Below are 25357 nucleotides of genomic sequence, written 5' to 3' on the forward strand. Positions count from 1 at the left end.
TAATTGTCAAGTATGTGTACCTCTTCTGTCGTAGGGAGGGCCTTTACATCTCCGGGTATGGGCTGGCAATTCTGACAGAAAACATACAAAATTAAAATTGGTATTGTCATTGTTGTTCAACAAAACATGTTTAGCATTTCAAAGGAATGCGTTCTGGTAAGTGTTTATTAAACAAAAGTTCAGCTTACCAGATATTATGCCCACAATCTCGAATACTATGGTGCAAATCACAGCAAGAACTGATGGCATCATGAGTCCTAAAAAATGTAACGTAACATAAACATTATTTAACAGTTACAAAGTCCATTGTATAAACTTAAAATTAACCTCCAAACAAAACTAAGTATGTTCATGTATGAATTAGAGCAGGGAAATGTACATTGTCTCAATAAAATCAAAATGATTTAGCATTTAAGAACTTCAGTGATATTGTATGTCTGCTTACGATAAAAGGGCCTGTAGAGTGCTGTTCCACATCCCAGACCAAAGCAGATTGAATAAAAATGGTAATATTTGTCTGTAATATTCAGAAGAAATTGATTAAAAAAATTAAGAACTATCTTTTAAATAAAGGTGGATTCCTTTTGTTGTATGCAACCATTATAATGTACATACAGTGTCGGTAAAAGTCCTCTTCCATATTCCTGAAAAAGAAACATTAGCATTATCTCTTGGTAGAAAACACATCAACACAAATAGCTTTATAGATAAACACAAAGTAGGCTATTGTAAGAGACAGAAAGAGAGAGAGGGGAGACTGAAAATGAAATATAGTAATATAATAAATGTATAACTATAGTGTACAGTGAGGGAATGGATTCACATTACCACAGGGGAAAGCCCATGCCATGGCATGCACATCGTTCAGCTCCAGGTAAAAGCTCCAGGCAGGTGAAACACTAACGGCATAACCAAACACCAAGGAAACAACTTCCTGAACCAGTCAAACCACTCTGTAGATCTATGAACTGTCACGTCAACATGTTGGGAAGTCCCAGATAAGAATGCCTTACTTTCACATTCATGTGTGAAGCCTTTAACAGTACGATGTGTCATGGCTCATTGGCAAGGGTTCAATAATTTATTTAATGGAAGAGTGTAACATGGACATGACAAATCTACTCTTGTTTGCCATTTGGCCTTACATCGGTAAACAAAGATAAGAAAAAACATTAACACCTTTAATATATATATATATATATATATATATATATATATATATATATATATATATATATAGCCATAATCACAACATCTCTCTTGCGTATATTTGTAATTTTACCACAACATCTCTAGATGGCAGTGCTGCATTATCATCTTCAATAGGTACTGAATCGCGTCCAAGCCCACGCAATGCATTCTGTTACTTGAAGTAAATACGGCAGCTGCTGTACATAGTCGCTGAGATACTGACGGCACACTTAAAACTACATTTCCCTCCACTCTCATACCAATTTGAATGCCGTGTAGCAGGGGTAGCTTTTTCCAATCGCTGATCTCAACTGAAGTTTCCTCTGTCAGCTTCACGAAGAGTCTGAAGAAACTCCTCGAAAATGACAAAAGTATCGTCTCGGCTGACCATCGTTGAAGTCTGCTGCGGGAAAAGCCAAAGGGAACTTAACGCCATTTAAGTCCCAACAATGCGGCTCAAACAACGACTGCAGTGATTTGTGGTCGCGGTGGTTGTGTGTGCTGCTCTTGCTAGCTAGGGCTTGGTCCCGTTACAGTTGTGAGTCGGCGGCTCACCAAGATGTCTACGGAGGAGCAGGAATTCCCCGAAGCGGTACTGGTGACTGAGTCCGGGCCACACTGGCTCCGAGTGGAGGTCGAGCGTCTCACCCGGGAGCTCCGTGAGACGACCCATGAGAAGATCCAGGCGGCGGAGTACGGGCTGGCGGTGCTGGAGGAGAAACAGCAGCTCAAGCAGCGATTTGATGAGTTGGAGACAGAATACGAGACGGTTCGACATGAGCTGGATCAGCTGAAGGAGGTAACCTGAGGTCATAGCCACGAAGCCCCGGCACTTTAAAATGTCTAGTGTTGACGTTAACCTGACGTTAATTGTATCGGTATATGAATTCCGTTCAAGCAAACATTATGTTCGCAGTTTATTAACACTTAAGGTTTTGGTGCACCACCACGTTCCGTCTCCTGCTTTGAACGTGTCAGTCAGAAGCCCGCCGTCTGTAATCAGAACCATCAGGAGTTATGTCAGCTGTACCAATCATGGGCCTGGTTCCTGTAAGGCGTAGAACTTGAGCTCATGCCCTCAAAAACCACACAGTGAGAGTGAACTGACAAGCTAATGGTCTCTGGGATTGTTGTCTGTCATAAGGTTATGACAGATTGATCTGGCAGCAATAAAGCTATTGACAGTGTTCTAGGTAGTCGTGTGGTTTAACATTTATGTTTTCTTCACATTGACAGATAAAGTTAACATTTCTTTTTGGTCGCATGCCCGTACTTGTTCTTGGTATGTAAGGTTGAGGCCTTCAAATTCGATGTCTGCAGCTGCAGCACTATGTCAAATTTAGATGCCTACATGGCCAACCTGCTGTTTAGTTTATTGGGTTTAAAGGTAACAGGAAGGGTTTAACTTCTAATAGCTAGAATGGATATGTATTGCAGATATCTGTATTTCAATTCTTCCCGGTCATTATTTTAATTTCAGATATCCAAAATGAAAGAAAATGTCACGTGTCAATAATGTAATGTTGAATATTCAAGATACATTGTGACTAGTACACATTTGCATTATCACTAGTAAAAATTCATTTTCAGATATCTACGAGCTCATTTCAGTTATGACCACATGCAGTATATGGTTATGACTAGTAACAATTGTATTAGATAGCTGACTTGTTAGTTTTTCCTAGTAAAAACTTTATTGCATATATCCAGAATATACATTCTAGATATCAGAAGGATTGATAGCCATACACATTATTGGCAAGGGTCAGAGAGTTAATTTACCCCAGAAAGAATGACGTTTTGGATATCCAAAATGACAATGGTTGTTAAAAAAATTGTGGATATCTAAAATGTTCTTTCAATGGGAAGATGGGACAGACAAGATAGGAAGACACTTATACTTAAGGATTTAAACAAATCATAGATTTATTTTTAAGTACGATCAAAGTTACAGATTGAACAGTTACAGTTGAAATAATACTTTTATTAGTGAGTATGTTATTGTAGTTGTCTTTAATTATGATTCTTATTAGTGAGAATACAACTTTCGACTAGAAGAAATGCTTTTGTGGAGATTTACATAGAGGTGTTTGGTTCAATAAACATTAAACCCGATTGCCATAAGGCTCGAGTAGAAAAGACGCATGTTTAAGACTTGTTTTGCTGTTCAGTTAAAAGTAACCCTTGAGAAAGATAATATCTCTCCATGGTATTTTTATAACTTTCCTTATCCTGATCTCTTTTTTAAAAATGAATTCTGTTTGATAGAGAGACATTTCTAACCCACAACTACAGCAGTACTAGCCTCGGGTTTCCCTGAATGTATCCTTACTAGGAACACCTTTTGGGGATTTGTCAATTGGGTTCGGTCACTAAAGCAGTCAGAAGAGACCTTGGTTCACATGGTAAGGAGGTTTTCATCTTTCATCATCACCATCTAATTCAGCTGCCTGAGGCTGTTTTTACCCAACTCAAAAGAAGACGCGATATTAGCTACTGGGATCCTAACATGTGAGACATTTTGGAAATGTTGGTCTTTAAAGTGAGAAGGTGGGATTTTCACTCTGCTCAGTTGAGTTTAGTCTGAGTCGTTCAGCCAGTTCATTACACCTAAGAGCTGCATCCTAAGGCATTTCCACATTGGCCTCACTCAACATGCAACAGTTGTGGTTGCCACTTGTTATTGAATATATCTCCATCACTCGCTCTTAATATTTTTGTTTATTAGAATATGTAATTGAAGTAAAGTGTTCACCGGTTGCCAGAAAGCCACAAATGCATAATATTGTGTACAAATCAGTCTCTTAATTAGCTGGGGAAAAAAGGTCTGTATAATCACAAGCATTACTACACATTACTGAATTTAGTCCAGTTTTCAATTGGGGCTGCCACTAGCAATTATTTTAATAAAAACATCTTTGATTTATCGTTTGGTAAATTAAGTATCTCAAAATAATGAAAATGCTTGTTTAATTCCCACAGTCCAAGGTCATGTGCTCAGGTTGTGTGTTTTATTCAACCAACAATCAAAACCATAAATAAGAATCAGTTCACTCTCATATATGACAAAGAAAATCATTGAATCCTTTCATTGAAGAAGCTGCAACCAGGGAATGTTTGATTTAATGTTTGATTTAATTGATTGACTAATTGTTACAGCTCTATTTTCTGTTAATAAATTACACATCCCGACTAGCATGATTTTCAGTTGGTGATTTTTGTCCACATTGATGGAATAGACAATGTGACTCATTGTTGTCGTCATTGTCTTGGTATCTTGTGATTCTGAGTGCTGCTTCTCTTTTTAGTAGAGTGAGTCAGTGAAGGAATCATCCATCAGCAATCTCAGTGCTTTAGGTTACAGATTTATTTCACAATACGACTGACCACTGCTCATCACACATATCCTTTAGTTTGACTCACAACTTTTGAAGAATAAAAGTTGGGGTTCGATGCTGTTGAGAAGGAGAGCTACAGCTTTGTGATGGCTTTCAGGGCTTTCTTGGACAGTAGATGTTACGTCACCAGTTTGGCTCTGCTCGTTGGCTCGATGTCTACAATGGCTGTGGGAATCTGACATCAACTCTATTTAAACTATTGCTCAGACTCTATCAATACCTCCATTAGACCCTGCCTTGCCCACCTCTCGGCCATGGAAAGGCCTTTATTCGACCAGAGAGTGAGTGTGTTTTAATGTGTCACCAGTTCCTCCTGCATCTTGGGGAGTTTTGTGTGGTTATCATGGTCCAAAGTGACTGAAATATGACAAAAATGCAGCAGCTTTTCAGATCAATTTCAAAACAGTATTTGACTATTTCAAAGTTAAACTCATCAAGTCTCAAGTCATATTTCTAAGACAGACAAAACTAAATGAGAGATCTTCCCCTGAATGTGGATTGGACGACAGCAGCCTACAAGCTGGCTCCGGATTGTCATGTGACAAATGTAATCGATGCATGCAATATTCCCTTTTCATGCTCTGTTGGTGTGTAAGATGAACATAGACATAAAACCAATTGTAGCAGCAGGGTAACGCAGCACTTGGGAGTGAATGGTCTTCTGTAACACTATAGGCAAAATGGACAGTCTGTAAGGAATTCAGTTCATGACAGGCTTTCTGTATTTTTTAATAAACAGTTTGGGTAAAATGACCCTCATCTATAGCCACAGTCTGTAGTTGTTCTGGTCATTCTTGTGATTCTGTGTACATGTCTTAAAACAGGCCAGCTATAACTCCTTGATTAGAGTAGTTTTCCCTGATGTTTTCCGTTTTCTCTGTCCCCAGGCCTTTGGACAAGCATATTCAGCTCACAGGAAGGTGGCAGCAGATGGGGAAAGCAGGGAAGAGTCACTGATGCTGGAGTCTGCCAGTAAGGAGGCTCTCTACCAGCAGAAGCTCCTAGAGCTGCAGAATGACCTCCGACAGACCAAAGCCTCCCTCACAAGCGTACAAGCTGAAAATGATCGCCTGTCTTCCATTGCCCTGGAGATAAGAGAGGTGATTGTTAAATTATACAAGTATTAAAAAGCAGATTTACAATATATATTTTGTGCTCATTTGAATAAAATCAGTTATGCTGGGCCTAATTTATAAAGAATATAAAATGCATCTCGTAATCTCCCTGTTAAATTATCCAACATTCTGTTGATGACGTCAGTATGCAACTGTGGCGCAGTGGTGAACAGGTTCGTCCTTCAATCAGAGGATTGGCAGTGTATGAATGTGTTGTAAGTCGCTTTGGATAAAAGCGTCAGCTACATTTTCATTTGTAGATTATTATTATTATTTTTGTGCACTTCTAATATGTTATCCTGCAATTGTTCCCCGAATGACACACGTATCTATCATTCTTTTTTGTTTGGCCTTTTGTGTTTATAAAAATGTGTACATATTTTTTTCTGAAATCAAATGTTACTTTTTTGGTAGCCCTAAAATCTGATTAGTTTAGCTTTCAGTTTAAATGGAGGCTAGTATCAAACTACTTTTGTGTTTGAAATGGTATCCAATAATTGAGTCAATTCCAATCGAAATAGTATAAAAGAGTAGCTTAGTAGAAGTAACTTAAGTTAAGACTGACATGGAGACCAGACTAGTTGTCAGGGTGACTTGTGAGAGAGTGGACGTTTGTGCTTGAAGTGGGGGAGGGTCAGTAGAGATGATGTAATGGTCCAGTGTGGGTGACACAAAGGATGCCCTCTGCCAGGGCTCTCCGTGGCATGGATTGGTAAGTGGACCATGTCCGCCTTCTGTCATGACACTTGCCTGCCAAAGTCTTGCCCCTGTGAAATGTGAAATATGAAGCATGCTCATCCTCATTTCATTTGACCAGACAGTTGCAAGGATGTAGTTTGCACTGCCTGGGTGAATTTCCACTCAAAGATAGTAAGAGTGTATGTTAATGTATTTTTTTTTGTCATGCATTCTCACATAACTTGTCATCTCTTTCCACTCTACTCCTGTGTACAGAATTCAGAGCTGGCAGAGCTGCAGCGTGGTCAGCTGCGTGATGACCTGAGAGAGTACAAGGTACGAGAAGCTCGTCTGCTGCAGGACTACAGCGAGCTGGAGGAGGAGAACATCTCTCTTCAGAAACAAGTGTCCGTGCTGAGACAGACCCAGGTAAGACAAAGAAGGTAGGACATGATTTTGAACTGGGTGAAAATCCTGGGGGGAAAAAAAAAGTCATATTTTTGTGACTCAAACTACACTCATAGGCACATTGTTATTGGGTCATGTAAGAAAGTGACGAGGCAAGGCATTAAAGACATGTCCCCTTCCCTACACTTTTGACGTTTGCTACAATTTGAAATTGTAATACTTATTACTAAATAATATAATGTAATTACTAATTACATTATATTATTTTATGCTTTTCTATTATTACATCTATAGTTTGGTTTTATAGGCACTGGACACTATTTGTATGGTCATTTTGGACTATATTAGGCACTTTGGCGTAATGTAGAAACTTAAGTTGACACAAATCAATGTAGTTGTAAAATTATTAACGTTTTAATTAATATTTTTGACCATCTGCTCAGGTGGAATTTGAAGGTCTCAAGCATGAAATCCGCCGTCTGGAGGAGGACTCGCAGTGCCTACACAGCCAGCAGGAGGAAGCCATGCGTCTGAGAGAGATCACTGAGCGACAGCTGACGGAGGCCTTGGAAACGATTAAATCGGAGCGTGAGCAGAAGGCCACTCTTCGCAAGGAGCTCTCCCACTATATGACCATCGGCGGCTCTGTGTACAGCAGCTCTTTCAGTGTCTCCCTCGACAACCTAAAACTCCACGAGGATTCCTCCACCATTACAGAGCCAGACAACGATGATCTCATCAGAGGCTTTGAAAACGGCTTGGCCAAGATGGGTGAAGGTGATGGAGACAACAGAGCTGCTGGGAACAAGAGAGGAGATGCTTTCAAGCCGGCTCCCAGTCTGGTGGATGACCTGCTGAGTGAGCTCAACATCTCTGAGATCCAGAAGCTTAAACAACAGCTTGTGCAGGTATGAAATGCTCTTTGACAATCCAGCTCCATCACTTGCAGAATGACTACAGTGTATTTCTGAGTGTGTCTGATTCCTTGTGTTCTACACATTCACTCAAAAGTCAATTCAACTTTCTACTCTAACATATCTGTATATCACACTGCATCTGCGTGCACAGAAGTTTATTGTGCTTACTATATTCGTAGACATTGATCAACACTTGATGTGGAGAGTTAAAGATCTGATCTATAGCCATATCAATTGTGTATGCATTTTTATATGAGAGAGAGAGAGAGAGAGAGAGAGTCCTGGCTTTGATTATATAGTGGTAAGGAGATAAAGATACAATGTGCGTTCTTCAAGCTGTCCAAAGGGCTGTAGCTGCTTTAATGTTTATATTATTTTATTAGATGCTATAAAGTTTGCCAACTGACTGTCAACTGTGCTTTTGTGTTCATGTTTAGGTGGAGCGGGAGAAAGCCGCCCTGATCAATTCTCTCCAGGAGAACCAGAGGCACCTGGAACAGGCCTATGGGACTGTGGCTGAGCAAAAGGAAACGGTCAACAGGCTGACGGAGAACCTCACTGCAATGAGGAAACTTCAGGCCAGTAAGGAGCGCCACTCTGCCCTCGACAGTGAAAAAGACAGGGACAGCCATGATGACGGAGATTACTACGAGCTAGACATCAATGGACCCGAGATTCTTCAGTGTAAATACACTGTGGCGGTGTCTGAAGCTGGGGAGTTGAGGCAGGAGCTGAAGACTCTGAGGTCACAGTACGAGGAGTGTCGAACCCAGTATGAAGGTGAGCGGGCGCGGCTGGATAGTGACATCCAGGAGTTGAGGTCAAAGTTGGCGTCCCTGGAGAAGATTAGCCAAGTAGACAAAGCAGAGGTGGCTCGTCTGGAGAAGGAGCTCCGTCTGGTCAGTGAGGCAGCAGGAGAATCACTTGGCAGCCTTAATGTGGCACAGGATGAGCTCATAGCCTTCAGTGAAGAGCTGGCCAATCTCTACAACCATGTGTGTATGTGCAACAATGAAACCCCCAACCGTGTCATGCTCGACTACTACAAAGAAGGAAAGGCCATAGTAAGGAAGGGGCATGAAGGGAAGGAGCACCAGTCTTCCATACTTCTCACTAATGGGCTGATCACGGAGACTGAACCTGGAAATTCCAGCAGCACCATGGTCGTGTCAGTCCCAGAACACCGGCCAGAACCCATGAACGTCTACAACCTCGTAGCCATCATCAGGGACCAGATCCGCCACCTGCAGCAGGCAGTGGACCGCACCACAGAACTGTCACGTCAGAGACTTGCTAATCTGGAGTTGAGCACAGTGTTGGACAAGGACAAAGAGGCTTGCATAGGCGAGATCCTCAAACTGAAGTCTCTACTAAGCACCAAAAGGGAACAGATCGCCACTCTCAGAGCTGTGCTGAAGGCCAACAAACAGGTGTGTGTCTGTATGTGTGTGCTAGTGTGCATGCATGGCTGCTGTTTCTCTTCTTCATTGTTACTCAAACTGACAAGTACAACAGAAAAGGATAGTAGTCTTAAGCTAAAAATAACCTCTGAGTTTAGATTCGACAGAAGTGCACCAAATTAATGAATAATGAATGAATGGTTATATAAGATCTTTTTCCTTTTAGACGGCTGAGGTTGCTCTGACCAACCTGAAGAGTAAGTATAACAGCGAGAAGGGCATGGTGACCGAGACAATAACGAAGCTCCGCAATGAACTTAAGGCTCTGAAAGAGGACGCTGCAACGTTCTCTTCTCTTCGAGCCATGTTTGCGACAAGGTATGATTGTACATAATCACACATTTAATTCCAGACGAACACAAAATGAACCATCATGTAGCATCCTGGTAGCTAAGTGGTCCAGGACTCACACAATAATGCATGACAACTGTTGTATCGTATGTGTAACAGGAAACATTACAAAAATATCAAAAGAGCAATGATACTTCTTTATATTATGCTAATTCTGCCTTTTTTGGCAATTCTTTCCTCATATTGAAATTAATTCAAACTATTTCATGTTAGTGTGCATGTTTGTGAGAGAAGCAAACCATTGTGGGAATTTCTGATGTAATACTTGAGCAAGTGAGCTAGCAGAGGTATTCTTCCCATCTGGAAAATGCTATCTGGGAAATGGAGAAAACATGTGACAGTAGCAGCAGTTCAAGGCATATTGCTCCATCTGCTGGAAATAATGTGTATCTTCCTTTTCCCCTCTTCCTCTTTTCTCCACATCTCCACGCTCTTTCCGTCAGGTGTGATGAGTATGTGACCCAGCTGGATGACATGCAGAGGCAGCTGCTCGCTGCCGAGGATGAGAAGAAGACCCTGAATTCTCTGTTGCGTATGGCCATCCAGCAGAAACTGGCCTTGACCCAGCGCCTGGAGGACTTGGAGTTTGATCATGAGCAGGAGCGCCGCAACAATGCCACGGGCAAAACAAAGGCCAAGGGAGCCTCTTCCAGCCATCATGTAAGTCAGAACTTGTACTGCAGAACCAACTCTGGGCCACAAAGCATCAGTGGAGGAACTGGGTTCTCATACAAGGCTTTATGTGGGCTTTTTAAACTTCTATATCTATATTTTAAGATTTGTATTTCTCTCAGACTTTGCATACACTCATATTTTCTAACACTAAGAGCTCTGTCTGTAGAGCCATTATACTTCTAAGACAATATGGCATACTAGTATTGTTACTATTTAATGCTTTTGTACTGTTAACAATACATGGTTGTGTTTAGGACATTAGACTGGTTGAGTCCTTTCTTTTCTGCTATTATTGATCCTTTCTTACTCTAAAATCAATTTTAATTAAAGTTTTAGTTTGAATTTGATGTTGTCATGGTAAATTAAATATACAGAAGCTATTCAGTTGGCAACAATCTCCTGAGCATCTTCCCGTCTGCCTTTACAATTTGCTATTTAATTAATTAATTGGAAATTGTTTGAGTTCTGTGCGTTAGTGTGCCAGTGATTGTTTTGTCGGGGAAGGTCGCAAAGAGGATGATGCTAAACGTAACCAACAAAACATGATGTCAACAAGTGCTTAATAATTTGAGCTGGAAACCGTTAATTAGGAGTTGTCCAAAATATGTTTTTATTTTACAATTGTTATTCTATTTGATATTTACGTCCTTGCTGTTCTAGAAACCATTAATTTTTCATAATACAACTGTCTTTTTCTATCACCGGTCAAAACCGGTTTTGTGAGATACCGATTTTTGTATTTATTTATTTAATTGTGAAAAACTGTCTTAATATGCTCAGTTTTTACTTCAGTAATCATGTTTTTTTTAAAGACACAAGATACTATTCTCTATTTTTTGTTTTCAATAAATTCAGAATTAAAAGGGTTTATCAGAATATAAGAGTGATGTAAAACCTATTTGAATGATAATTGTCTTGAGATCACTGAAACGTTTCCTGTGGTATCTGTGACTTGTTGAAGCCTGCATGCATTACACACCATACTCTTCTGCTTCCTGCTCCCATCTAATTTTCTTAACTGCTATTTCATGAACCTCATTTCAGTAATTAAATGAAAATTGAAATTTCAACAATCAATCAAGAATTAATCTAATGTGATTTACTTTTTTTTTTCTTCCATTTGCAGTAAATCTATCATGCCAAGTGTCCTTAAGGAGGTTCGTCAGTGTCTGACAGTTGCCAGTCATCTGGTTCCTTCACTCTCTAATCATGGTCAAAATCATGTTGTCGCCAACACAAGAACATATACAACAGTATTTTCCAGGGGCCTTGTTTTAGAGTGCCAAAACAAGTATGTAAAATAATGTTGAACATGCAGAAAGAATGACTCATCGCATCAGTTGCCAACTGCAGTCCTCCATCAATCCACCGACTCAATGCGCCACTATTATTTTGCACCACCGGAAGAATCCAGATGAGTGTTTTGCCAATTACCCGTTGCCTATGTAATCCTGACTGTGCACTTTTTGTTTCTCACTTGCTCTTAGGTGATTCCTCTTTCTTTTTAAAAATCATACTAATTGTTTCAAGTATTGTATGATATTTTTTACCGGATGTGCATGTTAATCTACCAGATTATTGGTGATATTTTCAAGTGAGTCAACATATATTTTTATCCCTATTTATTTTATACCAATAAATCCAGAGAGTATGTAATTATTCTTTTAAAACCAGAGCTTTCACTCACTGGTTGAATTCCTACACTAGTCTACCTTTTTAGTATTTTTCCTTTTGGCCTTAAACATATGGGTGCCTTTCTATCAACCCATAGAGACACTTTCAAAGTTATCATCGTTCTTGATAACCAATTCTCCTGGTTCGCTTATTTAAAAAAATAATTCAATATATTATTTTCACTATATGACCGTGCAATTATGGAGCTTCAGTTTCAAGGTCTTACTACATGTTGTATAATTGGGCTTCTCTTTTGTAGACATGGCAGAACTGTTACAAATTCAAGTATTCTTGTTATGACTTAGGAAAGGTATTGATGCAAAGCTTATTTAAATATTTTTAAGTTAAGGTCAGATGTTAATAGTATTCATAAACTTTATTCATGAAGGAGTTTTTAAATGTAATTGTTTTAATACAACTTTTTGTAAACCTTTTGACTCCTAACATCTGCAAACAACAATTCTGCAGTACCATTTTGTGTTACAAGTGCAATTTGCAAACATGGCAAGAAAGAGACAACTAAATGTTTATGCTATTTAAAAAATATTGTACACATTGTTGCTCACATGCTTGGTCCTAATTGATTTGTTTTGTATGTCTTTATTATAACTGCAATTGTATTTATTTGACACTGTTCAGACTACAGGATGTCATCATCCTCTTCATTTCATAAGGGAGTTTGAGCGAAGGTGGCTGGCCATAATATTGACAAGACTGAACTTGGGGTTAAACACAAGCATATTCATGACTTTGGGCTGCTGTCTCTACTAACAGTTATGGCTGGTAAAGAAATAAATCTAACTTTCACAATAGCGTGATTGTTGTTCTTTATGCATCAAAAATACCATTCCACAACATGTTTTTATTTTTCCAAGTGCTTTATTCTTTCACTCTTGAGAACAAATACATATATATATATATATATATATATATATATATATATACATATACATACATATATATATATATATATACATGTACATGTGCACATATATATATATGTCTATATATAGAGACATATGTGTGTGTGTGTATATATATATATATATATATATATATATATATATATATGTGTGTGTGTATATATATGCATATATACACATATATATTATGTATGTATATATATATATATATATATATATGTATGTATGTATAGATTTACATATATATATATATATATATATATGTTGTTTTTTAGACCATAACCTATATTATGAGTCGGCAGTGAATACAATATTAATGGTTCCGTGGGTTTAGTCTATTTTTCTGAAACATACATACATACAGACCACTCAGCAGCTAAGGGACATTGTACATACAAACTAAATACTAAATACACACATATATATATAAATGAGAAATACAATAGATAAAGACCACATACTTAATGTTAACAATGTGTACACAATAAGCTATTCATTTTGCGAGTAATGTACATACACTTTTTGTTTGTTGTTTATACTCGAATGAAACATGGATGGATCAAATACTGTTTTAAAAAATGCGTTTTTATTGGAGGAAGGGGAACAAATGTGTGGATGTAAAATGTAACCATTTAAATTCTGAGACTCACATTATATATATAATTATATTATAATGTATTTGCCCCTATTCAAAACAAAATGTCTAGTTTTCTTCTCAATAAATTCCATCACGTCTGTATATAACATAGTTTGTATTGGTCAATAATTAAATGAATGCATACCTATGTTACTGCCTAGCTTAGCTTTTGCAATATTCATTTCCATTTCCGGTCAAAAGGATAGTTTTTCTCCCCTTTTTGAAAGAGGTTTACGTAAGCTACTCCCCGCCTACGAGGTGACGTCATGGGGCGTGTCCACACAGAGGACAGAGGGGACTCCACAATGGGAGGTTTGTGTCTTTCTTAATCGAGAACTAGCGATTTATCTTACAATGTAGTCCGCGTTAATATCTTCCCATTACTTCCAAATCACGAACACTACCGCGGCGTTAACGACTTTAACGACTGCCTCGCGTGGCCAATGACAGTGTAACGTCTCAGTCCTACTTCTGAAAAAGTTTCTGAACAACACAATTGCCATTAAAAAGAGCGTAAATCGACACGATAGCTGTCAACGGACGTGTCTTTGCGACATTCCACATTGCCCGTGCCCTCTCACTCTCGTGCCACTGTAATGTCCCATTTCCTCTCGGTGTCCCGCCCGGTACGCAAGGCTTGCCTGTTGAACGGGGTTTTAACGCTTGTTTTGAACGTGTCTCTGTGAACATGGACAGACAGTTTTCACGAGCAGCTGACGGAGGACAGCGCCTTCCTCAAAACTGAGCGCAGACTGGACACGGAGCTGGTGGACAAAGTGATCCTGCAGCTGAACCGAATCTACCCACAGATCCTCTCAGACAAGGAGGCCACAAAAGTATGTCCTCATACGAAGTACTTTACTGTCGTGGTCCCATGCAGGCGGTGGAGGAGGAGTACAAGCGATACCACAGTGCAATAATACTCGGTTTAAGTCAAAGTTCCGCATTGAAAACCTACAGCAAAGTTTTATGCAACATATTATATTCATTATCCGGCAGAATATATATATATATATATATATATATATATATATATATATATATATCCTCCCAGTGTTATACTATAGTATTTTACTTTCCTAATATTACCGGTGCATCAACTTGTAAGCAATATTTAATGATGTAGCTGAATGTGCTGTAATTTAATATACATTGCATTATATTCCATGAAAAAATTGTGAAACTGTGAAAAACAAAATCTGGGAAAAAAATAATGGAAAAGAAATCCCCTCTCCCAGAAAGGGAGTAAAATATGAAAGTGCTGTAAGAATGCACACATGCCTTACAATTGTACTTCAACAAATACAGTTTAAATTACTTAAGCAAATCTACTTAGTTATGTTGCATCATTGCATGTACAAATATTTCTTTTTCTGTATTCATATTCCAAATACATTCTGGTCCATGGGTTGTCTGGCCCGAACAGAGGTGGTGGTTAAAAACTCTACCAAGAAAATCATGTCCCAGTTTCATGACACATTTCATGACAGCAGGTAAACATGATAAAACAACATTTTTATGTGAATAAATGAAATAATTTACAAAATAATTCCAGTGGAGAGCCTTCATTCTGTCAAGGGCAAGCTGTGTAAGCAAGCACCCCAGGAAAGGAAATTCCATATCATCATATCATTGACAATCATGTTATAACCGTTGTTGTTGTTGTTGTTCTCCAGTTCAGAAACTTGGACGTGCCCACAAGCGTCCGACTCGGTGAGCTTCTGGCGCATCTGCAGGGGAAAGGAGAGGAAGCATGCCGAGAGTTTTACAGAGCTCTTCACTTGCATGTGGAGGAGGTATACTACAGCTTGCCCACACGGCTCCGCCTCAGAGGTTTGTCCCCTAAAACTGCTCCTCTATATCATGTGTGATATTCATTTATTATTTGGATATTACAGAATGGATTTGACATATGTTGTTCTGTATTGTAGTATATTCTAAATTTTATTCAGCACACTAAACCAATCTGATCCAGATTCCTTAGATCCACTGGCATATCCACGTATCTACCAACAGAGATATGTTCTGAACGACAGAGGTAAGAAGATTTGAATTAACGTATGTCAATATATGTGCAACATTCAAACTGTCGAACTGCAAGACCATAAAATAATCAGTAGATGATTTAGCGAACTTAAGAAAACCACCAAATAAGGAATAGTCAGTGATTAAAACATTTTCCAGGCTAGAAGTGTGTTAGGTGGTTATTCAGCACTAACACACATCAGCTAGTTAACTACATTTATGTAGTTATGCGTTTATCTCTCTCCAGGTCCCCTCTTCTTTATGGGCTGTTTCAGCGTTGCCGTGGGAATGGCTTTACTCTATTACTACAGTGGTAAGTACTTTTCCAGTTGTTTAACGTCACCTGACAATGCAAGTCAGATATTGTCCATGTTAATGCCCGGTGAATATATTAACCTTAGTGCATACATATTTTTGAAAATATAACTCCATGTTATGCTGTGAATTCAGTGTAACAAAGATGATGTCTTTGTCCCGTAGAGGCCAAAGTGACAGGAGGTAGCCGGACTCTCGGGACGGCTGCTCTGGGTTTGAAAAGAAAAGCACAGGAGGTTCTCATATGGTACACTGAAGAAAGACTCATGAAGTGAGGGAGTAAGTCCTTCACAGCCAGGCACTTCAGCAGAACTGCTCTTAGAAATGCCACTTGTACCAAAGCACAGCACCGTATATCTTTTCGGGAGTTGAATACTCAGTTTGTACACAGGTTTACTGCATATAGTTTTTTTGCGTGTTATCTACATTTCTGGCTGTAGAGAAGTTTAGATATGGGGTAAATTCAGATCTGCATTTGGCACTTAGCTCTTATTTCCTCATGTGTTGATATCTATTTAAGTGGATTAAAGGAACTGCATGCACTTGAAGGATGAACACAATGTAGACAAAAAAAAGCTAATTAAGCAAGTTTGACAACACTTTTTAAAATTAACAAAAAAGGCAGAATTTGAAGAATATAAAGAAATATCATTGCTCTTGATATTTGTGTAATGTTTCCTGTTACACATACATTTGTATACAAATATGACAAAACCGCTTTTACAAACCAATTGAAAAAGGACACATTGACCGCACTAGTGATAAAATATGGCATTTAAAATAAATTAAGTATTAACAATTGCAGGTACATTATTTGCCATGCAGGATCTATTTCTAAGAAAAAGAATAGCCTTCATCTCATCAGTACATTTTGCCGGTATATATTTATTGTCCTTGAATGCAGAAAGCAACAACCTGCATTGTGTGATCTTTCTTACACTTTGATAATTAAGAATTATACTTCCTTCTCTGCTCAGTTACTCCTGATGTCAAGCATCGTAAAATTAATTGTAATGCTCTCTCCAAATTGAGTCAGAAACAAATATTACTGTCAACTGGATGTATAAAGACAAGGAACTGTCACGAGCTCTTGATAGAACATGGCTGCCCTCTTGTGGCCAAACGTGAACCACTTCACCAAACTGCACAAATGTGCTGGTTTGTGGTTTCAAAAGGGATTCTCGAAAGTCTCCTTCTCACGTATATAACAAAATAAAGATTAGTCATATGAATAACAGCCAGAAAAAAATCGAGCTGTCTACAGAGAATAATACTTTAGGCGAAAGTTGCAGTCATGTGATTGCTTCTACCAATGATAGCCTGCTCTACTAGTGCAGTGCATTATGGGTAGAGTTACGACCCAAACAAAAAGATACACTTGTCAAATAAAGACGTGTAAAACGTAAGCGTAGCCACAACCAACACGTGTAAAGGGAAACATTTAATAGTTGTGTTTAATATATATATTCTTATTATTATTATTATTTTTACAACCCGGAGAGTACACCATAAGTAAAACCAAGCTGCCTAGCTCATTGTATATAAGCTTGCCAGTGGCCATGTTTGAGGTGTGTTGTATGAAAGGAGAGAAGGTTAGCACTCCCCTTGACAAGGATGGAATTGGCCCTAGTGGCCATCAACACACATACGGTTAAGGCACTGCCACCTACTTCGTGGCATCTCTAACCACATTTTTTGATGGTACATCCTTGACTTTCTTTAAACAACGCCCTGCTATCTCTGTAGTTCGTATTTCCTGATCGTAGCGCACGTCATCTGTTCTCCCCAAATACCGGAAGTATGCTTGAGTGATTTCCCGTGTCTGGGACGGGCAGGATGACAACTTTAATTTAAATGTTTGACCTGTAGTATTTAGCGCAGTGCTGAATGTACGGAGGATTACCCAAACATCGACCCTCCATCTGCAGCTGATCTCAGAGTACCACACGCACTACATTTAAATGTTTATGAATGAATTCCGTCATCCTCGTTTTTTTCTTCTTATTTCTGTGCATTTTGCCCCTTGTTTATTGATAACTTGTTTTTTTTTAATACAAAGTCTGGCAGAAAAGGAATTTACCCCTAAAAGCCAGATACAACTTGATGGTATTTATCAGACTCTATAAACACTTTCTTTGAAATGAATAACATAAAGAAGGGTCTCTACAAATACATTAACTGTTATGATGGTGCTTTATTAAACTGTTTTTCTTTATGGTTTTATGTATGGTTCAGGATATCAAAAGCCAATACAAGAAACACCTAAACAGATTTTTTCAACTTACATGGCTATGTTTTTATTTGAATTTTATAAAGAAATGTTGGCAATTGATTTCTGATGCTTGTCAATTAATCTATACTCTGAAATCTATATTGAAACCAGTGCCTGACAGTTTGTCACATTCTCTGTGGTGTAAAAATGCCTTAAATTTGCAAGTGCCATTATTTGTGGAACTGAGACATTTCTCTTTGTATAATACAAACAATGCATGCTAAGAATAAAAAGGACAAACACATCTTATCACTCTTGTAGATTTCTTTATAAATGAAATTAGAAAATGTTCCCAGTGTGTAGCACAAAATCATGTAAAAGCTTTGAAAATATTTGATAAAAAAAGTGACATACCTCAATGCACAAACACATGAAGACATAAGATAATATATACAAGTAATTCTGTTTAAACACTACACACTAGACTTTGCATATCACTTAAAAAAAACAAGTATGTAAGGTCCACTTCATTAACTGGTTGAGGTTTTTAACAGTGAAAACTATTTAATTTGCACCACATCAAAACCATTTTTAAGGCCACCTGAGCAGCAGTATGCTCAGACTGCTCCTGGTGCTCATAATAATAAGAAAGTCCTTTGGATTATGCTTTAGTGATTACGTTTTTGACCATATGTTTGTCTATAGCCATGGTTAGAGACGAAATGTACTCTGAAACACACACACGTGCCATCTGATCTTCAGGGTACGTTGGGTCTCCTAAAGCCTGGAGGTTGAATTACATGAAGACAATTGCACCAGCAATGCCATTTAGTTGGTGAATAAATATTCATGTGCATTTGCATAAATAATGTGGAAGTCCATCTTCACTAAGTCGAACAGCAGGCGAGTGAGGAACATGGTGATCAAGAACTTGGGTTGGGTCGCTGGACTCCAAAGGCTGTGATGAAGACATTGACCACGACTATGATAAAGACGAAGGCCGTGGAGACGTTCTCCATGATGTTCAGCTTGTAGTGCATGGTTTCATCATTCAGGTTCCACTTCACTGACAAAACAGAAATGAAACATTAGGGCATTATTGAGGTTTGCTAAGTCAGTAGGAGTGCCCTCCTTTCCACCACATGGGGGCAGCACATATATTCCTGTGAGATTAGCAGTGAAGTCATTTTACTGAGCAGAAGGTATAAATTAACCCTCGGGTGATCATTAGCTTCCCCTTCAGTTAGCATTACGTGCCTAGCTGGTTTAAAAAGGACTGTAGACTAGTTTATACTGGCTATCTTTGTGTTGGCAAATCTCCAATGACAAAACATATTTTCCCAAAGGTTAGAAGAGCACTGAAATGTCTGACAGCAGAGGCGCTTCTTCCTGCTGTGGCTCTCAAAGCTCAGCTCTCAGTCACAACAATATTCTCTGATAAGAATAAGATGGTGTGCTTGTGAAATGAAGGGCATAAAGGATTTCAAGGGCCTTGGTTGTTGATCGCCCTTTGTAAACCTGTGGAAACCACTCAACACAGAGTGAGGAAGTTTATACATTTCTCAAGTTTTTATATTAGTAGAAAAGATGTGCGGTTGTAGAGAGAAATACAATTTCCACATTAATGATATCAACAGTGAGGCAACACAAAGACTGAGAACAATCTGAGTACAAATTGAAAACAATTGTCAGTTTCCACAATGTGCGTGACACCGTAGTCACGCATGCACACACATTGTTACGCGTTTTGGCCCAAAACAAGTTCCACGTGTAACTTATTGAGGTTGTGTTCATGTGTGATTTCAGTGCCTCACAAAGCGTGGGAGGTTTGGATACTGAGTTTTACACACAGTTGTCTGCTTTGCACATTTCTAATATACTTTACACAATGGTGCAGTAAAAGACACTAACACATTTTGTGTGCAGCAGAAACAAAACATAACAATACATACTTTTGGTATCACTGTAAATCTCCTAATGTGTGAGTGCTAAAGTTTGCAGTATAGGTTGCACACTCACCTATGAAGATGAGCATAACTCCCACTAGGATTTGTAGGATGAGGGAGAGGCTAATGAGAGTAATAAGGGGCACATAGAAGGTGAAGTTGGGTCCTTGCTCCATGACAGCCTTCAGCTGTGAAGCATTGGCCATCAGGAGAGCCACATCCAGCATGCTCTCTGCTGCACTCTTCTTATTGGCATAGTGGTTCATGTTCAGAGGCCCCTGTTGCCTTCTCCGGTGCCCACGCAGCGAGACCTAAACACAAACACTGACATCAGTATGACACATAAGTGACGGGTAGAAATGTGATACCTCAAAAGGCTTAGTCAGGTATATCTCTTATATTTCTTTTATTAATGGGTCAAAACTAAATAAATGTGAAAAAAACACGTGAAAAAAATCGAGGAGCACTGAGAGAGAGCAGATGTCCGCCATGGCCATGGCCTATCTCGCAATGTCACAAACGTGGAACATTATTTGTGATTCAAATCCGCTCCAGCATGGTTTCTTCCTGGGTCCGTGTTTCACCCTTCCACCAAACATGAGTTAATGAACCCTAGACTGCTGTGAGCGTTTTCACTTTCACAAACGTTCAATCAGCAAAATCACTACTTTTATGTCCTGAAACTTGTGTCAACATGGTATTCAAAAAGTTACTTTAACACAGAGGAAATGAAAGCACTCCTCTGCTACCATCACGTTGGATGAACATGTGACTGTCCATAAATGTAGGGTTTCCCCTTATACAGCTGGAGTGCATGTGGGAATATTCTTCAGCTCCTAAAATCTCCAACTTGTCATTTAAAATGACAGAACTGTGTCAGTGTGATGACACATTTTGCCTTTACCCACTGTTAAGTCTTTTAAAGCTGAAATAGCGAATATCGAAGAACCAGAACGTATCTGTGAAATCATTTATTCTTGCAAGAAGAGGTACCGTCACTATGAGTCACTATGAGTCTGCACACAGACACACTGAACATATATATATATATTTATAAGAAAGGAAAGGTGGGGGTTGTGGAAGGGACATATCAGGTTGTAGTAAGAACAAAGGGAAGTTGGTCACTTGTGGATCCAACGTCATAACAAACAAAATACATTTGTCAATTCAATGTCAACAACTGATATCAGAACTGATTAGCATGGCAGAGTGCAATCACAGTGCTTTTGTTTGCTGTGAAAGATATTAGCAGAAGTGAAAGTGTTCAGTGGCTTTATTCAAACTGGAACACTCGTCACTTGGAAGGTCCCTGAGTTGGTTTCCGCCCTAAAGGTCAAACAGAATTGGTCGTGCCACATCCTGGGTTTCCGGCTGCAGGTCACACATCTGAAACATGAAACATGCCTCCACCCAAATGTATTGGAACAACGCTTATGAACATGTTTCAATACACCAAACATACAGTGAGCACATGTGAAGCATGCACTTATAACAATAATCAAGCTCACAGAAAATCATATTATCAAATATGCTATATTGTTTCTTAAATAGATAAAACTAAATATGCAATAAGTAGTGATGTGGAAAGTCAGTGGAAGCAGAAATTCCTGTGCAATTAACACTTAAGTGCACTGACTGACAGGAAGTTGAGGAATCTATTTACTTCCTTTTTGTCGAACCGCAAACAAATATGCTCTGTTTGTCTCTACAGGTGAAATGAGTCTGTGGTAAATGGTTCATTTAAAATTATTGGAAATATTACATCACGGGAAACCAGGGTTATCCCCGAGTCCTCTGTTTCTCTTCATATGAGTTGAGGTCAGTGCTCAGGGATTTCATCTGAGTGGAGTGTAGAGGAACCAACAATACCAAGTTACTCAAAATGTTTCAAATATAACCCAATATTAATTTTAGCATTGAAGGTAATTCAAGCTCTGAAACAAATAGGCCTGCAAGCAGTTATTATTGAAGTATTTATATGTGTCAGCAATTCTTTGTGGGTTAATCGATATTCCTTAAATTGCTTGTGTCCAATAACAATCAAAGTGCCAAAGATATTCCATTTAAAGTTACATAAATACAAATTAAAAGAGAGAATAACACAATCCTTTCAATCAAAACATTTAATAGTAATACTAATAATGAAAGTAGTTGTAGATTACTTTTGTTTCACAGAAGTGAGCCTGCAGTTAATCCCTAGTGACACCATTTACAACCACTTCCCATTTAAAAATGTACTTTCTAGCTCTACCAAATACCTGGTCCTGGTGGACCGGCTTTACTCAAACTAATACTCCACACAGTATCACCGGATAGTTGAGAGGTTGTTAAGCTTGTAGTCTCATTCCGAGATGTGACCTCGAACAACGAGGACAGTTTGAATCGGTCATCTCAAACCCTGATTCGGGTCACTGGCTGTTGAACCACATCCACATTCCTGAACACACTGTACGACCTAACGAGGTCCATTATTCAGAGTCAACTGATCCTCAGGAGACAGCCGCGGGACGACGGACCACACAAAACGCAATTGACGAAAACGTTTCAATTAGCGCAGAAACCATCTTAATGAAAATACTATAAAACACTCGACGTGACACCGGGTCGGTTTGCAGAACAACACACATCTGTATGACGGGCGAACGGATGATGGGAGAGATGGACGAAGAGCAGACAGACGTTTATATGATTGCGTATCGAATATCTCAACCCGTTACTCGGTAATGTTTCTGAGGAGATTATAGGTCATTACAGGATATGAGTGGCAGCTCTCCGCCAGGCTACAGAGGAAGCAGAACGCCCTCAGCCGCCGGCACCACTTCACTTCTCTTACCTCCAACCCGCCGTTTCGGTCACCATCACCGTTCATTTCCAAGTTTTCCGAAGTCATCCTGTTAATAGCCGCGTTATGTCCCGAATGGGCTGGTATATATTTATATTTATATATATACTGTATATTTATATAGTGTAAGCTTCAAAATAGTCGGTGGTCCAGTCGGCGGGCACGGGTACAGGATGTGTACACAAAAAAAGACTGCAGTGTCGACAGAGGGGGAGATAATCTCCAGCTAGGCTACCGCCCCTCCAACTTGGGGGCGAAACCCAGAATGTGGGCTGTCAGTGGAAGTTTGAGGCGGTTCGACTCCTCACTCGCGATGCTCTCTACTGGGTTATTGAACTGAAACCATGATGTAATGAGTGAGCGAAGCGGCTCTTTCACTCGGGCTGGAGTCTCGTTGGCTGTCAGACCGTGAAGACCGTGAGGGTAAATAACTCTCTACTGCGGCCCTGCGGATTAGTGCGGTATTACATGCGAGAGACTCAACTCTGTCGAAGTCGACAGCATGCTACAGATTGGTCATAACTTAATTAAACCCACATTTAGACATAGCATCATCTGCAATCTTAAATATGTTTCCACTAAAGTTGGTCACAGAGCTGTTTACAAGACCGCATATGTAAGTTAAGTGTATACATATTACAACCAAATAAATGTAATCAATTAAACTAATTAATTTGGTGCATATAGACAGTCTGAGTTCTCCAGGGCCCCTGGAAGTCGCCCAGCAGTAACACGAATTGGATTTGGTGAAGCAAAATAAAAATAAATAAACTGATTACAACATGAATTTGGCATTGGTCAGATATTTACTTCTACACCGATGCCACATCTAAGTTATTACATGAAAACCAGGTTTTATTGTTAGAGAATTGGCAATTATTCCAATTTTTTATGTGTGTGTGTTTTTCTTCTTCTTGAGACATTTTATAGGCAAAAAAAAATACATTATTATTCCTAAAATTGTAAGCAGATGCCAGATAACGTTCTCCACTTTCCAGAGTTAATTCTAATGTTATAACTATACATTCTATAAAACTGTATTATTGTTGTATGAATTTATGCCATAAAAATGTCAGACAAAAGTCAAAATATAATTTGTCAAATACGAGTTTAAAATGTCATACATGTCATATTATAGTATACCATTAAAGAGACATAAAATCAATGTAGAAATGTCATGAACATTATCATATACATACATATCAAAATTGTGATTAAAATGTAATAATAAAAAATATCATAGTAAGAAAACCATAAAAGAATCGTAAAATATATCGCAATGCAATACAAATGTAACATACATTTAATAAAATATGTGTGCCATATAAATTTCAGAAAAATATCATCATGCTATATTATAGTTGTAAGAAAAAGTCAATATAAAAGTCTGAGTTTAGTATATATAATTGCCATTCAAAACATCATAGTATGTGGTAGTATGTGTAGTATAAAAGATAATTACAATTGTAATGATATGATCCAAAAAGATAAAGAATTGTAAAGAATGCCTAATGCATAATGTTTGCCACTAAAGAAATGTCAGAAAGGTTATTATGCCATGAAAAATATCTTTACGTCATTAAAGACAATGTGTAGGCATTGAACAATTCCTGAAAATGACATCATATATGCCATATGCATTTTATATTTCAGTTTGTTATTAAAAAGGTTTAGTATGCCATGAAAATGTAATAGTAAAGTCAAAGAAATGTCATATTTAAAGTGCAGCAAAAATGGCATCGTAATATCATAGTTTATAGGATCGGCTTATAGTTTTACATAAAAACAAACAAAAATGTCATAGAAATATTATAGTATAAATCATGAAACATACAAATCTCATAAATAACGTCACGATAAAGGGTTGTATATAGTATGTTATAAAATCATTAAAATATTTCACATACAATGCATTTAAAAAAAAGTTTAGGAAGCCATAAAAATGTTATTACAATTTTTTCAGAAATTATAAAAAACATAATGGTATATTTATATGTGTTTACCTTCTAATAAGGTTTGAATTAATCCTTCTTAAAAGTTGCATTTATTTACTTCACCTCAATGAAACCTTTAGCATTAAATTGCATTGTCAGTCCGTTGTCATTGTGCAGCCTTGAGAACAAACCAGCTTATGTCATATACTTGTCACACACTGTACTGCCGTGCTCAGCTAAATTGTGACAGAGAATAACCTCATTGTGATGTTTAATCATCTACAATTGCATTGTTGTGAATGCAAATCCACAATCATAAAGTATTTTTCTGTTTGTCAAAAAGCTGCCTGCTCCATAATGGTGCAGTTCCAATGCAGAGTATTCCTGTATGACACTGATAATCTATTACAGATAGGTTACATATGATTCAAAGTCAAATAAGCTTAGGATTTTAAAAGTCACATTTATTTACTTCACATGAATGAATGAAATCATGTCAAATAGGCACACACACACACACACAATGTGTAACTTATAACTGTAGAGATTCAAGACAGTAGGAACAGTAGTTAAATGTATTTTATAATATGGTATAAATTATAAAAAAAAAAATATATTTATCATACAGTAGTATAGCTCTGGAATAATTCTGGAAA

General features: G+C 38.3%; 3 protein-coding genes and 1 non-coding gene across 5 annotated transcripts; 3 read left to right on the plus strand and 1 right to left on the minus strand.

Annotated features, from left to right (window-relative positions):
- The first annotated feature begins 1481 nt into the window (after positions 1–1481).
- LOC117730640 (protein bicaudal D homolog 2-like) lies at positions 1482–12679 on the plus strand. 2 transcript variants are annotated; one of them, XM_034532481.1, is made up of 8 exons: positions 1482–1990; positions 5477–5689; positions 6659–6811; positions 7234–7698; positions 8145–9137; positions 9334–9485; positions 9962–10178; positions 11320–12679. In XM_034532481.1, the coding sequence occupies exons 1-8, from the start codon at positions 1751–1753 to the stop codon at positions 11320–11322; spliced, it is 2436 nt and encodes an 811-aa protein (XP_034388372.1). In that variant the 5' UTR covers positions 1482–1750; the 3' UTR covers positions 11323–12679. The 2 variants fall into 2 exon arrangements, with proteins under 2 accessions (XP_034388372.1, XP_034388373.1); XM_034532482.1 differs by lacking the exon at positions 1482–1990 and adding an exon at positions 4412–4870.
- A 953-nt stretch (positions 12680–13632) lies between these two features.
- Positions 13633–18288, plus strand: card19 (caspase recruitment domain family, member 19). Its single transcript, XM_034532454.1, has 6 exons — positions 13633–13739; positions 14124–14263; positions 15104–15260; positions 15403–15465; positions 15700–15765; positions 15933–18288. Exons 1-6 carry the CDS (start codon positions 13694–13696, stop codon positions 16040–16042), a joined length of 582 nt encoding a protein of 193 aa, XP_034388345.1. The 5' UTR covers positions 13633–13693; the 3' UTR covers positions 16043–18288.
- Positions 17338–17465, plus strand: LOC117731540. The gene has a single exon (XR_004609549.1). It is a non-coding gene; the product is annotated as a U6atac minor spliceosomal RNA (small nuclear RNA).
- On the minus strand, positions 18289–23135 carry ninj1 (ninjurin 1). Its single transcript, XM_034532455.1, has 3 exons — positions 22759–23135; positions 19999–20236; positions 18289–19045 (listed from the first exon to the last, which is right to left on the minus strand). Exons 1-3 carry the CDS (start codon positions 22813–22815, stop codon positions 18903–18905), a joined length of 438 nt encoding a protein of 145 aa, XP_034388346.1. The 5' UTR covers positions 22816–23135; the 3' UTR covers positions 18289–18902.
- Positions 23136–25357: the final 2222 nt, after the last annotated feature.

Source organism: Cyclopterus lumpus, chromosome 5 (assembly GCF_009769545.1).
Source record: "Cyclopterus lumpus isolate fCycLum1 chromosome 5, fCycLum1.pri, whole genome shotgun sequence".
In the NCBI taxonomy this organism is placed as follows: domain Eukaryota; kingdom Metazoa; phylum Chordata; class Actinopteri; order Perciformes; family Cyclopteridae; genus Cyclopterus; species Cyclopterus lumpus.

Excerpts from the sequence above, each read along its gene's own strand:
- LOC117730640 (XM_034532481.1), top strand. The coding sequence starts at position 1,751 with ATGTCTACGGAGGAGCAGGAATTCCCCGAAGCGGTACTGGTGACTGAG. Across the intron at positions 1,991-5,476 it reads AGCTGGATCAGCTGAAGGAG|GCCTTTGGACAAGCATATTC; the intron begins GTAACCTGAGGT and ends CTCTGTCCCCAG. Across the intron at positions 7,699-8,144 it reads TTAAACAACAGCTTGTGCAG|GTGGAGCGGGAGAAAGCCGC; the intron begins GTATGAAATGCT and ends GTTCATGTTTAG.
- card19 (XM_034532454.1), top strand. The coding sequence starts at position 13,694 with ATGGGGCGTGTCCACACAGAGGACAGAGGGGACTCCACAATGGGAG. Across the intron at positions 13,740-14,123 it reads AGGGGACTCCACAATGGGAG|ACAGTTTTCACGAGCAGCTG; the intron begins GTTTGTGTCTTT and ends GAACATGGACAG. Across the intron at positions 15,766-15,932 it reads TTTACTCTATTACTACAGTG|AGGCCAAAGTGACAGGAGGT; the intron begins GTAAGTACTTTT and ends TTTGTCCCGTAG.
- ninj1 (XM_034532455.1), bottom strand. The coding sequence starts at position 22,815 with ATGACTTCGGAAAACTTGGAAATGAACGGTGATGGTGACCGAAACGGC. Across the intron at positions 20,237-22,758 it reads ACCGAAACGGCGGGTTGGAG|GTCTCGCTGCGTGGGCACCG; the intron begins GTAAGAGAAGTG and ends GTTTGTGTTTAG. Across the intron at positions 19,046-19,998 it reads AGTTATGCTCATCTTCATAG|TGAAGTGGAACCTGAATGAT; the intron begins GTGAGTGTGCAA and ends CTGTTTTGTCAG.